The sequence below is a fragment of the Oncorhynchus nerka genome, linkage group LG6 (assembly GCF_034236695.1).
Source record: "Oncorhynchus nerka isolate Pitt River linkage group LG6, Oner_Uvic_2.0, whole genome shotgun sequence".
Classification (NCBI taxonomy): domain Eukaryota; kingdom Metazoa; phylum Chordata; class Actinopteri; order Salmoniformes; family Salmonidae; genus Oncorhynchus; species Oncorhynchus nerka.
In genome coordinates this window covers 49,639,324-49,660,597 of record NC_088401.1, presented here as the reverse complement: position 1 = coordinate 49,660,597, position 21,274 = coordinate 49,639,324, and the positions used below count along the sequence as shown (strand labels likewise).

The window sequence follows — 21,274 nt, the reverse complement described above, 5'->3', positions numbered from 1 at the left end:
GTAGTTATTGTTATTTTTTTGTGTTACTTATTATCACGTTTTGTTTTACCTTAGTTTATTTAGTAAATATTTTCTTAACTCTTGAACTGGATTTTTGGTTCAGGGCATGTAAGTAAGCGTTGTATTTGGTGCATGTGACAACTACAATTTGATTTTATTTGAATTGGCACTTTTCCCAATAGTGAAAGAATTTGGGGATACAAACAGTTTTAAAATTGCCAAGATGTAGTTGTAGATATAGACCTAAGTTTGAATTATACAATTTATTGTTATGCTTGCATTCCTAAATCGCATGTCTTCAAATGATTTTTGTATCTTCAAAATTCGCTGACTCTTCAAGGAGTAGCTTAGCGTTCACTTTAAACTGCTGCTTTGTTATCAAACTCTTCTCTTCTCTCTCCTCTAGCACTATGTAAAAACAACATTTTATTCCATCCCAAAAGCTTTTTTTCCCAGAGAATGGGGGCTTTCAGCGGGCTCTGCCAATGCTTCTCCTGCCTGGCGAAGGGGGCCGCTCAGAATAAGTTTGGGAAACTGAGCACCTACAACCATACCCGCCCACCAACTAAAATAAATGTTTAAAAAAAACGAATTTACATTTTCAGAAATTAATTAATTAATTTCTGAAATGTTTGTCTAACTTGAGTAGCCTATGAAGCACCTCAAATCATACATAGGCCTACAGTGTTTTCACCAGCCCTATCTCTGATGGGATGGGAAGCCGAGCCACAGCTCTTGTGGTTGGTGCTACTATATCTCAAGTACAGTAGCCTTATTTGCTCAGACAAGTTTTCACCTGCATACTTTCAGTACAGGTGCGTGTTTTCATCCTCATAAGCCTTACAGCCTGCACTGCCTAGTCTGTGCAAGAAGTACAGTAGGGCAGAAACACACAACCCAACCATCCACATCAGAGAGTTTCTCAAGAGGCAACACAAGAGCAGTGTGATCACTGTAACCACACTTCCCCTTTTGTGGCCTGTTGCCACAGCGACACTTCCCTTTCAGTCAGGAAGTCCTAAATGAGGAGGACCCAAGTGTGTGTGTCAGTGCAGGGCGGATCACTTTGCTGTGACCCCCCCAGTGTGTGAGCATCGTTTCGCATTCCCACCGGTGCTTCGGCCATGCCAAAGAATATGAAGACTCTGGGTGTTCCTGGTGTTGGTCACATGGTAAGTTATCGGTTTCTCTGTAGATTTGGGTTGAATTCAGTGAGGTGCAACATTACGAGACATGTGAATAAAATGTATGTGCAAATTTATCGTGCAACGCTCGTGTACACAATGTGGCCGGTGAGTTTTTTTGAATTTTACCTTTATTTAACCAGGTAGGCTAGTTGAGAACAAGTTCTTATTTACAACTGCGACCTGGCCAAGATAAAGCATAGCAGTGTGAATAGACAACACAGAGTTACACATGGAGTAAACAATAAACAAATCAATAACACAGTAGAAAAAATAGAAAAAAAAAGAGTCTATATACATTGTGTGCAAAAGGCATGGGGGGTAGGCGAATAATTACAATTTTGCAGATTAACACTGGAGTGATAAATTATCAGATGGTCATGTGCAGGTAGAGATACTGGTATGCAAAAGAGCAGAAAAGTAAATAAATAAAAACAGTATGGGGATGAGGTAGGTAAATTGGGTGGGCTATTTACCGATGGACTATGTACAGCTTGCAGCGATCGGTTAGCTGCTCAGATAGCAGATGTTTAAAGTTGGTGAGGGAGATAGAAGTCTCCAGATGTTCTCAGTATGGGCCTACAGATCCCCTCCACCATCCCTTGGTAAGTTGCTACATCCTGTCACTAGTCAGTAGTATCATGTGTTGATGTCATGTCTTGTATGTGGTGCATTAAGTCATATTACAGTGTGTGTTGGGTGATGTGCCCTCATACCCTCAGAGGAGGATGTTGAGAAAGCTTTAAAGTGAGTCAGTGTGGATACGAGGAATGAACCACGGATGGAGTACAAGTTCTGCCCCTTCTCCCAATGGTTGTCATGGTGACTGGATTCCCAAGGTGTCTCCTGTTGTGTGAGTGGAGTCCCCAATGTTCAAATGAATACACGCATATGTTGCCATGCACTGTTAGCATGCACTGTATGAGTGAGGACATAGGCTCTCTTTGGGTCTGTCTCATGTGTGCTCTAAGAACAAGAATATGTGTGCGTGTCTGCCTGTCTTTGTGTTTGCATATTATTACTCTCACCACAGAGGGGAAGGCTAAGATGAACTAGAGCTGAAGAAACAACATTTTCTGTCCTGAAAGCTGAATGAGAGAGAGAGAACGAGAGCAGTAGAGTGACACCCTCTTCCTGTGTGAGCTTGGGCCTTGCCTGCTTGAGTGCTTTACCATAGAGGGGAACTGTCAGAACAACAAAGCCATGCAGCTGTTCTCTTTCCTCTCCACTTCCTGATGCTGTGTTGTTGTGTTTTTGAGACCATCCTTCATTCACTCACTGCCTGAGAGATCTGGTTGAGTGTTTTTATGATTTTTCATGTTTTGTGTGGTATTCTGATCTGTAAAGTTGGTCTGTATTCCTGTTCCATAAAGTTGGTGTCCACTTATGTTTGTTTCTAACTTTAGATTTGAATGTATTTGAATGTCTGTGTAACTGTGATCTGTATGGTATGCATCATGTTATATTGTACTTAATTGAGACTGACACACATTCCCCTTACTTGTCTCTGCAGAGCCAGGCAGTGTCAGACGGAGGTAAGTAATTGATGGTGTGTGTGTGTGTGTGTGTGTGTGTTCGCTCGCTCTCTCGCACATGTGTGTCTGTCTGAAGACTATTTCTCAGAGCTGAACATGTCTGTGTGAGCAGTAACGCTAGTCTGATACTCTGAGGCTTTAGGGTGTGTACATGGGGTGTTAATAGTTAACGTGTGTGTGATTTTTCAGAGCTGAACATGTCTGGTCGTGGCTGTGGGGGCAGTCGTACAAGTCTACCAGGGGTCCAGGGGGGAGATGCCCAGGCCAGCGGTGTCGTCAGCTGGGCCGTGTGCTTTGAGAAGCTGTTGGAAGATCCCATGGGAATACGCTACTTCACAGTGAGCCATAGATGCATACACAAACAAAAACACACACACACACACACTAATGATCAGGTCTGATGGGAGCTGTATTGTAGGTAATCTGTTTATCAGTTATGCTCTTTGTTGTGTCATGCAAGGCCTTCCTGAGGTCAGAGGTGAGTGCGGAGAACATCCTATTTTATCAGGCCTGTGAGAAGTTCCGGAAGATTCCTCCCAGTAGGATGAAAGAGGTATTGTGGGATTTCTCTGTCTTCTCTTTCATGAATCCTAGCTATGTGTTTGACTGTATCTGTGGTATTACATTTTCCATGTTGACTATTATGTACGTGCTATGAGACAACATCTAACTACATGGGAGGAATGAGTGTGTGGAGTTAAGGTCAGTTGATGGAGCTGAGGTTACAGGTGGTCTGATGACTGTGTTTGATTCTGGTCCTGTAGTTTGCTGAGGAGGCTCGCTCCATCTTCCAGACGTACCTATCTGACCATGCTCCCTACTCTGTGAACATCGATGACACAGCTCGCGTGGAGGAGGAGGACCTGCAGAAACCTGAAGTTGAAATGTTCGACAAGGCCCAGACACAGGTCTGCTCTACTGTCACCTGGCGGTCGCATACACACACACATCTCACACAGACCAGCTACACAAGGCTACTGTACCTCATAATAACTCCCTGTAAATTCCATTTCATTCAATTACAATTCCAGACATTGAATTCAAAGATAATTCAATTCCTCTGAATTTCAATGTTAGGTGAATTCCAAGAATTCCATTTCAAATTCAATATTATGCCTAACAATTACACAAATTCAAATTAAATTCGCTAAGGCTATCAGGCTGTTCATGTCACTGTTCAGACAGCCTAGATATACTGAAAATATGGAAATACAGGTTGACATTATTAAAACCAAATCCTACTGTAACGTGTATGCTGGGAGTCAGGAAGCAAGTACATGGAGTGCAAATGTAATAATAAAAAGAACATAGTACAAAACAAGAAACACGAAAAGCGTACAGACATGGATGGAGATGTAGTCCAGGTGAGTGTCATGAGGCGCAGGTGGTCGAGTCGAGTACTGGTGAGAGGGATCGTGTAAATGTGACTGTATCCCCTCCCTGACGCGTGGCTCCAGCCGCAGGACGACCCCGACCAGAGGGACGGTCCCGAGGACCAGGAGCGGCCCAACGTTTCTGCTGAGGCGCGGGAACCTGTAGAGTCAGCTGAGGCGTGGGAACCTTTAGAACCGGCTGAGGCGCGGGAGCCTGACGAGCCGGCTAAGGCACAGGAACCATGGCGAGCTGGCTGAGGCATGGGAACATAGTACAAAACAAGAAACACGAAAAGTGTACAGACATGAAACAGAAACCGAGTCAATAACGCCTAAGGAAGGAACCAACGGGAAAGACAGATATAGGGGAGGTAATCGGGAAGGTGATGGAGTCCGGTTGAGTATAATTGGGTGCTGGTGCGCGTAATGATGGTGGCAGGTGTGCGTAATCATGAGACAACTGGCGACGTCGAGCGCCAGAGAGGGGTAGTGGGGGTAAACGTGACACTTACAGTCAATTTGTTATACTATGTGCATTCATCTAATTAACTGGGAAATGTAAAAATATTGAATTCTATTTCAATTCAATTCCAAATATGACATGTTTTTACAATTACAAATCAAAAGTCCAAAGAGTCTAATTCAATTTCAATTCCATAACTTGAAGATTTTTTAAATTTGAATTTAGATCAACGTTATTTTCCAATTTATGAGTAAATTCAATAATTTTATTGGAATTTCAAATTAAATTGAAATTGACACTTGGAATTCAGTTCTCTGTTTGATGGACATTTAAATCAGGGATGGGCAACTCCAGTCTTTGGGGTTCAGAGTGGTGTCACAGTTTTTCCCAATCCCTAGCAAACTCCGCTAATTAAACTGTTGTGTGTGCTGTTGAGTAGACAAGCACTGCCAATAATAGTGAATAGGATAACTAACAGCCCCTCTCCCTCATGCCAACGAACTGACTATAAGGGTTTGAATTTTGTTGTTGTTGTATTTTGCACCCTTTTTCTCCCAAATTTCGTGATATCCAATTGCTTTTCTCCAGTTTAGACCTCATTCTTTGCCTAAGCAATCAACTAAGCCTGCAGAATACAGAGAGAAAAACTACAGAAGAATTTGTAGCCTACTTATAAACATACCAACTATGACAACAAGACACGGACCAAGTTTATGGCTAGCTCCAGTATATTTATTTGCTCATCTTGTCATGGAAATATTTATCAAAAGGTGACTTACACTAATTCCCGGTGCTGAGCTTTATGTTGATGGCGCTGCAGATGCTGATGGTATCGGACTATGTAACTAGAACACATAGGCCAGTCACATTAGGGCGGTAGGTAGCCTAGCGGTTAAGAGGTTGTGCCAGTACCTGACAGGTTGCTGGTATGAATCTCTGAACTGACTAGGTGAAAAATCTGTCAATGTGCCCTTGAGCCGAACACTTAACTCTAGTTGCTCTCGATAAGAGCGTCTGCTAAATGACAAAAAGATAGCACCTGGCTAATAACATTGATTTGCTTTGGGATGTATAGCCAGCGTATTATGAAAGCTAACAAACTCGATGTTGGTTTAGATAAACAAATATAGTTTGCTATCTAGTTAGCTAAGTTAGCTACGTTACCTCTGCTTATTTTCTGTACTGACGTTCTCTGGTCGGATGCTTTCTTCTTTGAAATGAAGGGGATAATCCTTGGAATAACTTAACTTTTCAACTTTCGACAACCTGGCAACCCCCTAAGTTGAGACTTCAGGCCCGTTTCGAAATCGTTTGGCTGAAAGTGCTGGCGACAACCGCAGACATTTGGATATTTCTCCACAGGATTATTCACATCATAGGCAGCATTCTTTATTGCCGCCAGGCACTGTTGGCTCCGAGGAATATCTCTGTTAGGTAACCGTTGAAATGTTACCCCAGCAGCCTGTGCTTTCTTCTAGTTTGCACATCCAGGTACTGAGCACCGCACCATGACTATCCATTTACAGTTGTTGTTCACACAAAAAGAAAAATAAATAGTTATACCCAGTTCTCAACTGGATCCACCTCAGTTGTACTTCATCCTGAAATCACTACGAATTCCGGATATTGTGGTTTGATTACCACCAGGAAATGTAGATGGCCTGTTTCGTCCAGAGAGATGCAGAAATGCTTATATTTGCACATATTATATATTAATATCATATTAATGGACATATACAGTGAAAGAGCAGTGGTGAAATGTATCTTTTAAAGCAAGAAAGTAGAGCAACTCAAACGTATTACCAACAAAAGTGTAGAAGTGTGGTGTATGCAGTGCCATGACCTGAACTGGTGTGTTGCCATGTCTGTTTGTCCCCGTCCCTCCCCTGTGTCAGATCTTTAGGCTGATGAAGATGGACAGCTACAGGCGCTTCGTCCGCTCCCCTCTCTACCAGGAATGTACCCTGGCCAGCGTGGAGGGCACGCCACTACCCAGAATCCCCCCTGAGCCCACCAGCACAGGATCATGGGAGAACATGGCCACTGCCAGCCCCTCCCTTAACGACAGCAAGAAGGTGGGATGGATGGATGGATGTGTTTTAACAATAACTATGGAAGCAATGTTTTGATCATTGTTGAAAAATTTTGAAATGATTCTATTAGCCCGCCGTTCCGCTCTGTGGAAAATTAATCCCGTTGTTAAGGGTGGAGACAAAAGCATCACGTCATTATATCCAGTTTCTCTGATGTAAATCCATTGCATGGGTATGAGTAATAGCTTGTAACCTGTGTTCAGCAGAAGAAGAACAAGCAACGGGAGAAGAGAGGATCATGGGGAGGTAGGCTTCCGCTCATCTATAATATCTCTTCTCTTCCCATGGTATTCTCTGGTCAATTTTTACCACTCCACACACGTGTCTGTTTCTGCCTCATCCTTTCTCCCTCCCTTTCTCTCTCCCCCCCCTCCCTTCTCAGTAGAGGTGTCGTACCCCAAGGTGAATGTGTCTCGTTCGGAGTCTCAGATGTCCAACAGCAGTGTGGAGTTGGGCTCCTTCTACAGGCAGATAGAGGTAAAGTGCAACAATGAAAATAGAAAAGGAAATATTTACTGCAGAACAAACATAATTGGATAAAAACAAAAGAATAACAATAAAAACTGAACAACTAAAAAGCTAAAAAGGTGTGTTTTAATATTTCTTATAAATGTGTCCACAGTTTTGTCTCAAACACTGAGCGGAAGCATTCGTATATAAAATATCAACATAGTCTAGTAGTCTAGTAAAGGCATAAATGTAGCTGATACTAGCCTCCTGGCTGCAAAAATGCAGTTAAAAAAAACTGAATAAGAATAAGAAATAAAAGGACTAATTTATGAAAGAGCAGCAGTAAAATAACAATAGCGAGTCTATATACAGGGGCTACACAGGAGGTACCGGTACAGAGTCAATGTGAGGGGGCACCGGTTAGTCGAGGTAATTGAGGTAATATGTATATGTAGGTAGAGCTATTAAAGTGACTATGCATAGATAATAACAGAGAGTAGCAGCGGAGTAAAAGAGGGGGTGGGGGGGTGGGCAATGCAAATAGTCTGAGTTTGATTAGATGTTCAAGAGTCTTATGGCTTGGGGGTAGAAGCTGTTTAGAAGCCTCTTGGACCTAGACTTGGTGCTCCGGTACCGCTTGCCATGCGGTAGCAGAGAGAATAGTCTATGACTAGGGTGGCTGGAGTCTTTGACACATTTTAGGGCCCTCCTTTGACACTACCTGGTATAGAGGTCCTGGATGGCAGGAAGCTTGGCCCCAGTGATGTACTGGGCTGTACGCACTACCCTCTATTGTGCCTTGCGGTCGGAGGCTGAGCAGTTGCCATATCAGGCAGTGATGCAACCAGTCTGGATTTTCTCGATCGTGCAGCTGTAGAACCTTTTGAGGATCTGAGGACCAATGACAAATCTGTTCAGTCTCCTGAGGGGGAATAGGTTTTGTCATGCCCTCTTCACGACTGCCATGGTGTGTTTGGACCGTGTTAGTATGTTGGTGATGTGGACACCAAGGAACTTGAAGCTCTCAACCTGCTCCAATACAGCCCCATCGATGAGAAGGTGGGCATGCTCGGTCCTCCTTTTCCTGTAGTCCACAATCATTTCCTTTGTCTTGATCATGTTGAGGGAGCGGTTGTTGTCCTGGCACCACACGGCCAGGTCTCTGACCTCCTCCCTATAGACTGTCTCGTCGTTGTCGGTGATCAGGCCTGCCACAGTTGTGTCATTGGCAAACTTAATGATGGTGTTGCAGTCGTGCCTGGCCGTGCAGTCATGAGTGAACAGGGAGTACAGGAGGGGACTGAGTGTGGCGGATGTGTTGTTACCCTTACCACCTGGGGGCTGCCTGTCAGGAAGTCCAGGATCCAGTTGCAGAGGGAGGTGTTTAGTCCCAGGGTCCTTAGCTTAGCTGAGCTGTATTCAATGAATAGCATTCTCACGCATGTATTCCTTTTGTCCATGTGAGATAGGATAATGTGGAGTTCAATAGAGATTGCATCATGTGTGGATCTGTTAGGGCGGTGTGCAAGTTGAAGTGGGTCTAGGGTTTCTGGAATAATGGTATTGATGTGAGCCATGACTAGCCTTTCAAAGCACTTCATGGCTACAGACGTGAGTGCTACGGGTCGGTAGTCATTTAGGCAGGTTACCTTAGTTTTCTTGGGCACAGGCACTATGGTGTTCTGCATAAAATATGTTGGTATTACAGACTCAGACAGGGGGTGGTTGAAAATGTCAGTGAAGACACTTGGTACAGTTGGTCCCGGAACATATTCGTCTGTGCTAACAAAACAGTCCTGTAACTGAATATCTGCTTCATTTGACCACTTTTTTACTGACCGAGTCACTGGTGCTTCCTGCTTTAATTTTAGCTTGTAAGCAGGAATCAGGAGGATAGAATTATGGTCAGATTTGCCAAATGGAGGGTGAGGAACACATATTTGTACACATCTATGTGTGTGGAGTTAAGGTGGTTTAGAGTTTTTTCCCCTTTGGTTGCACATTTAACATGCTGATAGAAATTTGTCAATCAAGTTTCCCTGCATTAAAGTCATCGGCCACTAGGAGCGCCGCCTCTGGATGAGCGTTTTCCTGTTTGCTTATGGCGGAATACAGCTCATTGACTGTGGTTTTAGTGCCAGCATCGGCCTGTGGTGGTATGTAGACAGCTACGAAAAATACATATGAAAACTCTCTAGGTAGAGTAGATAGTGTGGTCTACAGCTTATCATCAGATACTTTGGGTATCTCAGAGGCCGGATTCTCTCTCTGTGTTTTGGCTTCAACAATAAGTGCCTCAGTCTTGTTTTGATTTAGTAGGAGAAAGTTGTGAGCCATCCAAGTATTTTAATCACTAATATAGTCTAATAATTTTTCTGTGGAGCTAAAATCCTCGTGACACAGAAATGTAAAGATGTGTATCGTCTTCGTAGCAGTAAAAATAAATCTTGTGCTTTCTGATAACGCTGATAAATGCATCATACTGGGCTTGACTCTGTCATCTGGGCTGTGGGAGGAGAATAGGGTGAGATACCATACGTTGTATGTAGAAAAATATAGACTTCAATGATTAAGTGTATTCATTCCCTCCCTTTCTTCCTCTCCTCTCTCCTCCTGCTCCCATCTCTCTCTTCTTCCCTCTCTCCCTCTTTCACTTTCCCCCACTCCCACTCTCTCTACCTTCTCTCCCTCCCTCTCTGATCCAGAACGGTCGCTCCAGTCCCCGCCCCTCAGACCAGGGGCAGGGTGATGGAGGTGGTGGTAGTGTGGAGGGGGGTTACTGCTGTGTCTACCTGCCTGACGGCAGTGCCTCCCTGGCTCCTACACGGCCCGGTCTCCCCCTAAGAGAAATGCTGTCAGGCCTCTGTGAGAAGAGAGGTTTCCCCCTTAAAGACATCCTCATCTATCTCCACAGCAAGAACAGGGTGAGCCCAGGCCCGCACCCTCAGCTCAAGTCTCACTTTATCACCCCGTTCAGGGACTGAGCTCTGGGGCGAGAGTTTTTTGTTAATAATGTTCTTTTCTATAGTGACGGTATATATTTTTTGTGTATATGTTCTCCCTACAGCAGCCACTATCTCTGGAGCAGGACTGTTCCGTACTGAGAGACCAGCAGGTCTCCCTGGAGCTGAGGGTAACGTTTACGTAAGTCAGTGCCTCTTCCTGTCTCACTCATCATCAATGTATTTGTGGGTTTATGTGTTAAAACTTCTTAGGGCTAGGAGGCAGTTTTCGGAAGTTCGGATGACTGACGTGCCCAAAGTAAACTTCCTGTTACTCAGGCCCAGAAGCTAGGATATACATATAATTGGTATTATTGGATAGAAAACACTCTGAAGTTTCTAAAACATTGTCTGTGAGCATAACAGAACTGATATGGTCGGCGAAAACCAGAGGAGAATCCATCAAATATATATATTTCTTTAGGTCACCACCCATTGAAAATGCTTGTCTATGGGAAATTCAAAGGAAATCCTCCCAGATTGCAGTTCCTATGGCTTCCACCATATGTCAACAGTCTTTAGAAAGGGTTTCAGGCTCGTTTTTGAAAAATGAGCTAGAAATTGTAGTTTTTCAAGGTGGCTCTCATTTGGACTGTAGTATTGTGGTGCGCGTGGATGAGGGTGCCCACTTCGTTATTTATCTCCGGTATTGAACATATTATTCTCCGTCTTAAATTTGATTGTTTATTGACATATTAGTGTAGCTGAGGATTGATTAGAAACATTGTTTGACTTGTTTGGACAAAGTTTATTGGTAACTTTTGGGATTGCTTCGTCTGTATGTTGAACGACTGGAACGGTTGGATTACTGAATCAAACGGGCCAACAAAACATTTTTGGGGATATAAAGAAGGACTTTATCGAACAAAATGACCATTTGTTGTGTAGCTAGGACCCTTGGGATTGCAAACAGAGGAAGATCTTCAAAGGTAAGTGATTTATTTTATCGCTATTTCTTACTTTTGTGACGCCTCTGCTGGTTTCGAAAATGTTTTGAATGATTTTGTATGCGTGGCGCTGTCCTCAGATCATTGTATAGTATGCTTTCGCCATGAAGCCTTTTTGAAATCTGACAAAGCAGCTGGATTAACAAGAAGTTAAGCTTTTAAACGATGTATGACATTTATATTTCCATGAATGTTTGTTACGATTTATGTATTTTGAATTTCGCGCACTGCAATTTCACCGGATGTTGGCGAGGTGGGTCACTAGTGCCCCACCTAGCCCAAAAAGGGCTTTAGCACCACCCATCTCTTTAATGGTTGTTCTTAGCGCTCTGTCCTAACAACAATCAAGCACCCAAGCTAACTGGCTAACATTGGCTAGCTTGCTAGCTTCTTTCAGACACAAATGAGAGAACTACTCACTGACCATTTTACTTGCCCTAGCAGAGCTGGTTAGACAGTTTTTATGTTATCCAGAGCATTGGTGACTGCAACTGCGCTTCTGGCAACAATTTATGCTTTTTTGCCAATCTTTACTGACACCGGCCATATTCAATGGGTGTTGAGCGTTCATAAATTCATCAGTTATTCTGCGATCTGGCACACTCAGACGAGAGTGGATAGCCTGAGCGAATTTACCAGCTATGTCTATCCACAGTTGTCACAGTGACATTCTATTGAAATGGTTACTTGCATAATGGAGTCTTTTGTTAAGACATGTAGCTAGCTAGCTAGGTATACAATTAACCAAAATCCCAACTCATGACGTTACTACCCTTCATGAATCTGCAGGTAGCTAACCAACCAGGTTCAATGTTAGCTAGCTAACATTAGGCTATTAACTAGCAAAGAAAATGTCTCTGAGATACAAATAACAAGATCATACATGTAATTTTAGCTAGCGAGCCAGCCAGCTAATGTTAGCTAACTATCTAACAGTACACTTTAACTTGAAATGAAAACAACTTCAGGGAGCTAACCAACCGGATTCAATGTTAGCTAACAAACATTAGCCTATAACTAGCAAAGCAAATGGCTCTGAGATACGAATAATAAGACCATACATGTAACATTAGCTAGCGAGCCAGGAAACTAACGGTAGCTAGCTAGCTAGCCAGCTAACAGTAGACTTTACTTGAAATGAAAATTACTTTCTGCCAAAATTTGAAAGTGTAATATCTGAAAATGTAGCTAGATAGACTATCTTACCCGTGTACATCATGGATGGACGCCTCTCCCTGTCACGGATGCCATGGTTGCCCTTAGTTTGTAGATGTAATCCAGAGACATGTGTTTTCTCTATCACCTTAGCTATCATCCTCTAATTCCACTGATTTCAAAACTCGGTCCTCCAGAAAGTGGAGAGCAACACTTATGCAGTTCTACTACGGGATACAGTTTTTTAAGTGCAGGATTACCTACACATACTGACCAGCTCAAATAGACAGAAGCATGCTTTATGGCAGACCAATTCAAACTCATCTCGGCATATCCTGCCCACTCATTATCTCAGCCAATCATGGCTAGCGGGAAGGTTGCTAACTTTTCCTGTGGCAAAACAAAACTGGGCTTGTAATTTAACAATTTTATTCATATTTACAGATGGCATAAAAGTCTGTTATTAAGGCACATGAAACTTCACATGTTCCACAAGGGATTTCTGCCAAAAAATGCATTTTGATTTATGTTCAAATGGCACTCCTGTGAAGTGGTGACCCACAACATACACCTAGTTTCCTGAGATCAGTCACAAATGAACTTTTAGCAAGGCACACCTGTTAATTGGAATGCATTCCAGGTGACTACCTCATGAAGCTGATTGAGGGAATGAGTAGGTGTCCAAATTTTTGACTGGTACTGTATATGATGGGATGTACAGACATATGGACAGTATGTGGATAGAGTATTTAGTATATCTATAGAATACACAGGATAGAATAGTACATATGTACAGCAATAGTTTAATAGAATGGCATTGACTAGAATACAGTCTATACATATGAAGTGGGTAAAAAGTATGTGAACATTATTAAAGTGACCAGTGTTGCATTATTAAAGTAACCAGTGATTCCATGTCTATGTACAAAGGCAGCAGCCTCTAAGGTGCAGGATTGAGTAACCGGGTGGTAGCCGGCTAGTGACATTGACTAAGTTCAGGGCACGGTACTGGGTGAAGGCTGGCTAGTGATGGCTATTTAACAGTCTGATGGCCTTTGTCCAAGCTTTGATGCACCTGTACTGACCTCACCTTCTGAATGATAATGGGGTGAACAGACCCTGGGTGGTTGATGTCCTTGATTATCTTTTAGACCTTCCTGTGACATTTTGCGGTGGTAGGTGTCATGGAGGGCAGTCAGTGAGCCCTCGGTGATGCGTTGGGCAGACCGCACCACCCTCTGGAGTGCCCTGCGGTTGCAGGCAGTGCAGTTTCCATACCAGGCGGTGCATTTGCCGCACCAAGCGTTGATACAGCCCGACAGGATTGTCTATAAAGTTTGTGAGGGTCTTAGGGGCTAAGGCGTGTGCGGCCACGCATTCATGGGTGAACATCGAGTACAGGAGGGGGCTGAGCACACACCCTTGTAGGGCCCCTGTGTTGAGAATCAGCATTGGGGGTGCTCTGTCAGGAAGTCCAGGACCCAGTTGCATAGGGCAGGGTTCAGACCCAGGGCCCTGATCTTAATGATGAGCTTGGAGGGTACTATGGTGTTAAAGGCTGAGCTGTAGTCAATGAACAACATTCTTACATAGGTATTCCTCTTATCCAGATGGGATAGGGCAGTGTGCAGTCCGATGACGATTGCATCGTCTGTGGATCTATTGGGGTGGTATGCAAACTGAAGTGGATCTAAGGTGTCGGGTAAGGTGGAGATGATATGATCCCTAACTAGCCTCTCAAAGAACTTCATGATGACAGAAGTGAGTGCTACGAGGCGATAGCCACTTAGTTCAGTTACCTTTGCTTTCTTGGGTACAGGAACAATGGTGGATATCTTGAAGCAAGTGGGAACAGAAGACTGGGATAGGGGAGAGATTGAATATATCCGTAAACACTCCAGCCATTTCATCTGCACATGCTCTGAGAATGCGGCTAGGGATGCCGTCTGGGCCAGGAGCCTTGCGATGGTTAAAACATGCATAAATGTCTTACTCACATCGGCCACGGAGAACGAGAGCCCACGTCGGTGACACCGTGTTATCCTCAAAGTGGGCGAGGAAGATGTTTATCTTGTCCGGGAGCAAGACATTGGTGTCCTCGACATGGCTGGTTTTCACTTTGTAATCCATCTCGAGTCCCTGCCACATATGTCTCGTGTCTGAGACATTGAATTGCGACTACACTTTGTCTATGTGCTGACGTTTTTCCTGTTTAATAACATAACATGCACGTATTCAACCATATCCCAGTCACCTTGCCATGGTTAAATGCGGGTGTTCACACTTTCAGTTTTGAGCGAATCTACAGTTTTTGGTTTGGGGAGGTTTAACCTGTTGCGACGAGCAATCCCGTATCCGGGATCGTAATTATAGCCTCAAGCTCATTATCATAACGCAACGTTAACTATTCATGAAAATCGCAAATGAAATGAAATACATATATTGGCTCTCAAGCTTAGCCTTTTGTTAACAACACTGTCATCTCAGATTTTCAAAATATGCTTTTCAACCATAGCAAAACAAGCATTTGTGTAAGAGTATTGACAGCTAGCATAGCATTAAGCCTAGCATTCAGCAGGCAACATTTTCACAAAAACAAGGAAAGCATTCAAATAAAATCATTTACCTTTGAAGAACTTCTGATGTTTTCAATGAGACTCTCAGTTAGATAGCAAATGTTCAGTTTTTCCAAAAATATTATTTGTGTAGGAGAAATCGCTCCGTTTTGTTCATCACGTTTGGCTGAGAAAGTCATCAAAACGCCAAACTTTTTTCCAAATTAACTCCATAATATCGACAGAAACATGGCAAACGTTGTTTAGAATCAATCCTCAAGGTGGTTTTCACATATCTATTCGATGATAAGTCATTCGTGGCAGTTTTGTTTCTCCTCTGAATCACATGGGAAAATACATGCAGCTGGAGATTACGCACCAATTTCGACGGAGGACACCAGGTGGACGGACACCTGGTAAATGTAGTCTCTTATGGTCAATCTTCCAATGATATGCCTACAAATATGTCACAATGCTGCAGACACCTTGGGGAAACGACAGAAAGTGTAGGCTTTTCTGGCGCATTCACAGCCCTATAAGGAGACATTGGAACACAGCGCCTCAAAAATCTGGCTCACTTCCTGTTTGAAGTTTCATCTTGGTTTCGCCTGTAGCATTAGTTCTGTGGCACTCACAGACAATATCTTTGCAGTTTTGGAAACGTCAGAGTGTTTTCTTTCCAAAGCTGTCAATTATATGCATAGTCGAGCATCTTTTCGTGACAAAATATCTTGTTTAAAATGGGAACGTTTTTTATCCATAAATTTAAAAAGCGCCCCCTATATCCAAGAAGTTAATAGTCACAGTGGGAATAACATTCCCTATACACTTCCTGATGAACACCGTGTCAGTGGACATGTCAATGATATTCTCATTGGCAACCCAAAATATATCCCAGTCCACGTGATCAAAACAGTCATGAAGCATGGATTCCGATTGGTCAGACCAGTGTTGAATAGACCTTAGCATGGGTACTTCCTGTTTGAGTTTCTGCCTATAGGAAGCGAGGAGAAGAATGGAGTCATGATCTGATTTGCCAAAAGGGATGGTGGGGGAGGGCCTTGTAGCCATCCCGGAAGGGAGAATAATAACAGTTGAGAGTTTTTGATGCGCGAGTACTACAGGCAATGTGTTGATAGAATTTCAGTAGTGTTTTCCTCATATTTGCTTTGTTAAATTCCCCAGCTACAGTAAATGCCGCCTTAGGATATTCAGTTTTCAGTTTGCAGAAAGACCAGTGTAGATTCTTGAGGGCCGTCCTGGTATCGGCTTGAGGGGGAATATACACGGCTATGACTATAACCGAAGACAATTCTCTTGGCATTTGATTGTGAGGAATTCTAGGTTGGGTGAACAAAAGGACTTGAGTTCCTGTACGTTGTCACAATCACACAATGAGTAGTTAATTAATCCTGTCTGCGCGCTGTACTGAGAACCCAGCTGGCTTTTTTGGATGGGGACAGTATATCCTGAGAGAGCCATGATTCCATGAAACAGAGTATGTTACGGTACCTGATGTCTCTCTGGAAGGAGATCCTCGTCCTGAGCTCATCTACTTTATTGTCCAAGGACAAAATATTAGCGAGTAATATACTCAGGAGAGGTGGATGGTATGCACACCTCCTGAGTCAGATTAGAAGTTCACTCAACTGAATACCTCCGCTCCACCAGGGGTGTCTTGGAGCAGCCTCTGGGATAAGTTCAATTGCCTTGGGCGGGTACAAACAAAGGACCCCAATTCGGGAAAGTATTTCTGGTCGGAATGCTTGTGAGTTACCGCCTCTCTGATATCCTAAAGTTATTTCCAGATGTTTGTAATAACACAAAACATATTCTGGGCTATAGAAATACTGCAAAGTCTTATTCATCCCACACACACATTAAGAGGGTGTGAACGACGCTGAATGGGTGTAGACAAATAAGAGCTCTCCAGTAGGTAGTAAAACATTCAAAGGCCATTTTCTCAAAAGTGAGGTTACAACTTTCTAAGCAGAATTACTTTCCCATGGTTCCTCAAATGCAGTGTATGATATACCATTTTGTAGCTCTGTGTCTCTGCTTTAATCCAATGTAAAAAACACATTTTACATTTCTTTCCTTAATGCGTTTGAGCCAATCAGTTGTGTTGTGACAAGGTAGGGGCGGTATATAGAAGATAGGTCTATTTGGCAAAAGACAAAGTCCATATATTGGCAAGAACAGCTCAAATAAGCAACAACAGTCCATCATTACTTTAAGACATGAAGGTCAGTCAATGCCTCCACAATCAACCGACCTCAACCCAATTGAGATGGATTGGGATGAGTTGGACCGCAGAGTGAAGGAAAGCAGCCAACAAGTGCTCAGCATATGTGGGAACTCCTTCAAGACTGTTGGAAAAGCATTCCAGGTGAAGCTGGTTGAGAAAATGCCAAGTGTGCAAAGCTGTCATCAAGGCAAAGGTTGGCTACTTTGAAGAATCTCAAATCTAAAACTTTTTTGGTTACTACATGATTCCATATGTGGTATTTCATAGTTTTGATTATTCTACAATGTAGAAAATAGTAAAAATAAAGAAAAACCCTAGAATGAGTAGGTGTGTCCAAACTTTTGAATGGTACCGTAAATCTTTTTATATTCTGGATTCCGACATTGCTCATCCTAATATTTATGTATTTGTTAATTCCATTATTTTTATTTTAGATCTGTGTGCATTGTGAATTGTTAGATATTACTGCCTGCTGGAGCTAGGAACACAGGCATTTTGCTACATCTGCAATAACTTCTGCTAAATGTATGTATGCAGCCAATAACATTTGATTTGATATGTGTACTGTTTCTGAATATGTATTGTACATTGCTGTGTGTGTGTTTCAGGTTGGAGGTGGTTTTCACTGGTAAGACATTCGGCATCATAGTGAAGTCCAGTAAGACTCTGCTGGATGCCCTTTCTATGGTACTACAAAAACACCAACTCAGAACACACGAAGCCATGGTCACCATGGTGAGGACTGTGTGTGTGTGTGCGTGTGTGTGTGTTATAGAATGTCTTGTGTGAATGTGTGTGTGTTCTAGAAATTCTGAGTGAATATGTATTGGTATTTGGTATTTTATTAGGATCCCCATTAACTGTTGCAAAAGCAGCAGCTACTCTTCCTGGGGTCCACACAAAACATGAAACATAATACAGAACATCAATAGACAAGAACAGCTCAAGGACAGAACTACATACATTTTTTTTAAAGGCACACGTAGCCTACAAAAGGCACACGTAGCATACACACAAACTATCTAGGTCAAATAGGGGAGAGGCGTGGTGCTGCGAGGTGTTGCATTATCTGTTTTAAAAAAAAAAACAAGTTGGCTGTTTATTTGCGCAATGGAAGGAAGTTCCATGCAATAAGGGCTCTATATAATACTGTTTGCTTTCTTGAATTTGTTCTGGATTTGGGGACTGTGAAAAGACCCCTGGTGGCATGTCTGGTGAGATAAGTGTGTGTGCCAGAGCTGTATGTAAGTTGACAATGCAAACAATTTGGGATTTTCAACACATTCATGTTTCTTATAAAAATAAGAAGTGATGCAGTCAGTCTCTCCTCAACTCTTAGCCAAGAGAGACTGGCATGCATAGTATTTATATCAGCCCTCTGATTACAATTAAGAGCAAAATGTACTGCTCTGTTCTGGGCCAGCTGCAGCTGGTCTTTCCTTGCTGCATTGGACCACAAGACTGAACAATAATCAAGATTAGACAAAACTAGAGCCTGCAGAACTTCTTTTTTTGAGTGTGGTGTCAAAAAAACAGAGCATCTCTTTATTACGGCTAGACCTCTCCCCATCTTTACAACCATTGAATCCATATGTTTTGACCATGACAGTTTACAATCTAAGGTAACTCCAAGTAATGTAGTTTCCTAGACTTGTTCAACAGCCACAACATTCATTACCAGATTCAGCTGAGGTCTAGCACTTAAGGAATGATTTGTACCAAATACAATGCTCTTAGTTTTAGAGATGTTCAAGACCAGTTTATTACTGAGAAAGTGGGTGTGAGAGAGAAAGTGTCTGTGTGTGATCATATGTCCTGTTTTTCAGAGTGGGAGTGATGTGCCACTGAGCATGAGCACCAATGCGTTCAAACTAGCCAATAAGACGCTGCAGCTCCACAAGGTCAAAGGTGAATACATAGTGATTAGCACACACCTGTTAACTAGTTATTTGTCCCATGGTGAAAATAAGAATGGACAGGATTCAGGGAATTGTAGTGCTGGGGTTGTGTAACCTCACTGGTTTTCCAGTCCATATAAACTTGGTTATGAAATGTCAGCTATGTACAGTGTTTTATTTCCTTCTCTGTTTTTCTAATGGCATCAATTCCTTCTCTGGCTCGTTCTATTCCGCCTGCCTGTACACTATTTCTTTCTTTCTCTCCTCTCTTCACTCTCACTCCCTTAGATGTCTGAGTACATTTGGCTTGTTGAGTGCTGTGTCACTGTGAGTTCACTCACCTCCTCTCTCCACTGCTCTGGGACCAGAACTGCCTTCACTTTGGATATGTGGTCACTCGCTGAGGCCTACTCATTACTCATGAGAAAGAGGGACTAGGAGATAATGAGAAAGGGACTGGAGAAGGGGGGGTTTATTCTAGCTTCTTCTGGGAAAAGCGCCTTTTAAGTGACTGATGTCAGGGTTTTGCCTTATGTCAAACTCCATAACATGTACAGTAGCCCGCCTATAACTGACTATTGTTGTTTTTACAGTTAGCAGTTCCAGGGTCAGTGGCTCAACTCCAGTCACACAGGTGAGTCCTGCATAGTGATGGCCAGTTCGCATGGTAGGGAAAATGTCCTGGCCCTACTCATGTGTCCAGAGTTTAGCAAGTGTTTGTCTGTTCTTCTGAAACATTTCCAGAATCAAGCTACATCTCCAGTAGGCCCAGAGGTCCGTGTGTCCCCTCAGGCAGCCAACCCCAAGCCCAGAGTCAGGAAGAATCAAGAGATGGATGGTACGAGTCATGGCTTATTTACTGCGCCTCTCTAGGACTAAACCCTGGAGACTTCCTAATAGCTGTAACAATAACATTTTAGTCTCACCTTAGCCCTAATTTGAGACAAACTGTTTATATGTCTCTATTCTTTCTTTTTCCCCTTTTCCCATCCCCTGTGTCTCTCTCTCAGCGATGATAGAGCTGTTGTCCAGAGCTCAGGCCTGTCGGGTGGATGACCAGAGAGGCCTGCTGACCAAGGAACACCTAGAGCTGCCCCAGTTCCTCTTGAAACCCCCTAGCCAGGACCAGGAGACGCAACAGGGGGAGGATGGAGAGGCTGCAGGGGAACAGGGGGATGGAGCCCCCACAGACATTAAAGAGGAGTCAGATAACCAACCCACTACCTCCTCCACTCCCACCCCTGTTGGAGCAGCAGAGTCAGGAGTGTGTGTAACAGACTCATCAGGTTCCAAACACATAGATTCAAAACAAACAAGTGTCTGAGAGATAAAAACATTCTAAGTGTCACTTTTACTTTGTGTACCTGGTGTAAGTGTGAGTGAGTGTATAGGACCCATTTTACTGTGTGTGTGTGTGTGTGTGTTAGTGAAAATGCTGAGGTCAGGTTTGGGCAAGGGATGTTGACACATGTAGCAATTAATCCTGTTTAAAGATTGTTCATCAAAAGATTATAAATTGTGCACAGGAAGTCCACAACTATTAAGAGACCTAGTCAAGCACTTTTGCTTATGATTGTCTGAATAAGGTCAGCGTCCAATGTGTTATCACTGTGTCTGGTACAAAACTGTATTAACTCTATTGTTTGTTTTAATCCCCAATGTCAAAGGTACAATATGTCATGATATGAAGGATCTATTTTAGCTTCCAATTCCTCCCCTGACGTCTGATAAAAAATTTTAAAAAACAGAAGTTTTGTTTTTCAATGAAGGAATTACTTTCAAGATGGTCTTTCATATTTTGCGGTATTTTACTTATCATAATATTTAACTTGAACTAATAGTACTTTTAGTACATTTTCTTTAGTGTGTGATTTGATATTTAATTAAGGTGTTTGGTATTTTGCATTTTGAGTACTTTTCTCTCTTGTGAAAGTTTGATATTTAATTTAATTGATTCGTTGGCATTTAATACTTATGAGCACATTTTTTGTTTCTTTGCTGTGTTTGCACTTTGAATGCCAGGTCTCCTGTGACGGCCAATCCTTTTCTCACCGTGTTATCAGAGTGCTACTCAGGGTCAAACTTCTGTATTAACCTATAATGTTCTCATGCATTGTACAGTGCATGAATAAATTATGTGATATTGATCTAATTTACCCCTGTATGCTGACTGTTTACTCTCTCACATCCACCGCAGAGTGAGCTCTTGTGGACAGACTATGTAACATAAACTCTAATCGAGCATCTGATGCTATTTAGCAAGATTTGAGTTAATTGTCCCTGAGATTAATAGCAGTGTTGTCACCCGAAATGAACATGTCACTGGGACTGCGCTCTGATTGACTCTGACCATCCTTCACCTCCATAAACT

At 42.8% G+C, this 21,274-nt stretch overlaps 1 protein-coding gene across 4 annotated transcripts; it reads left to right on the top strand.

The window, feature by feature from the left end:
* The first annotated feature begins 1,049 nt into the window (after positions 1 to 1,049).
* On the top strand, positions 1,050 to 21,059 carry LOC115130526 (regulator of G-protein signaling 14-like). 4 transcript variants are annotated; one of them, XM_065019609.1, is made up of 15 exons: positions 1,050 to 1,172; positions 2,698 to 2,719; positions 2,909 to 3,057; positions 3,180 to 3,272; positions 3,484 to 3,627; positions 6,451 to 6,630; positions 6,852 to 6,894; positions 7,034 to 7,125; positions 9,804 to 10,022; positions 10,166 to 10,242; positions 17,614 to 17,740; positions 18,832 to 18,913; positions 19,497 to 19,537; positions 19,648 to 19,741; positions 19,914 to 21,059. In XM_065019609.1, exons 1-15 carry the CDS (start codon positions 1,125 to 1,127, stop codon positions 20,225 to 20,227), a joined length of 1,725 nt encoding a protein of 574 aa, XP_064875681.1. In that variant the 5' UTR covers positions 1,050 to 1,124; the 3' UTR covers positions 20,228 to 21,059. The 4 variants fall into 4 exon arrangements, with proteins under 4 accessions (XP_064875681.1, XP_064875679.1, XP_064875682.1 ...); XM_065019607.1 differs by having other exon boundaries at positions 7,031 to 7,125; XM_065019610.1 differs by having other exon boundaries at positions 1,051 to 1,172; positions 6,855 to 6,894.
* Positions 21,060 to 21,274: the final 215 nt, after the last annotated feature.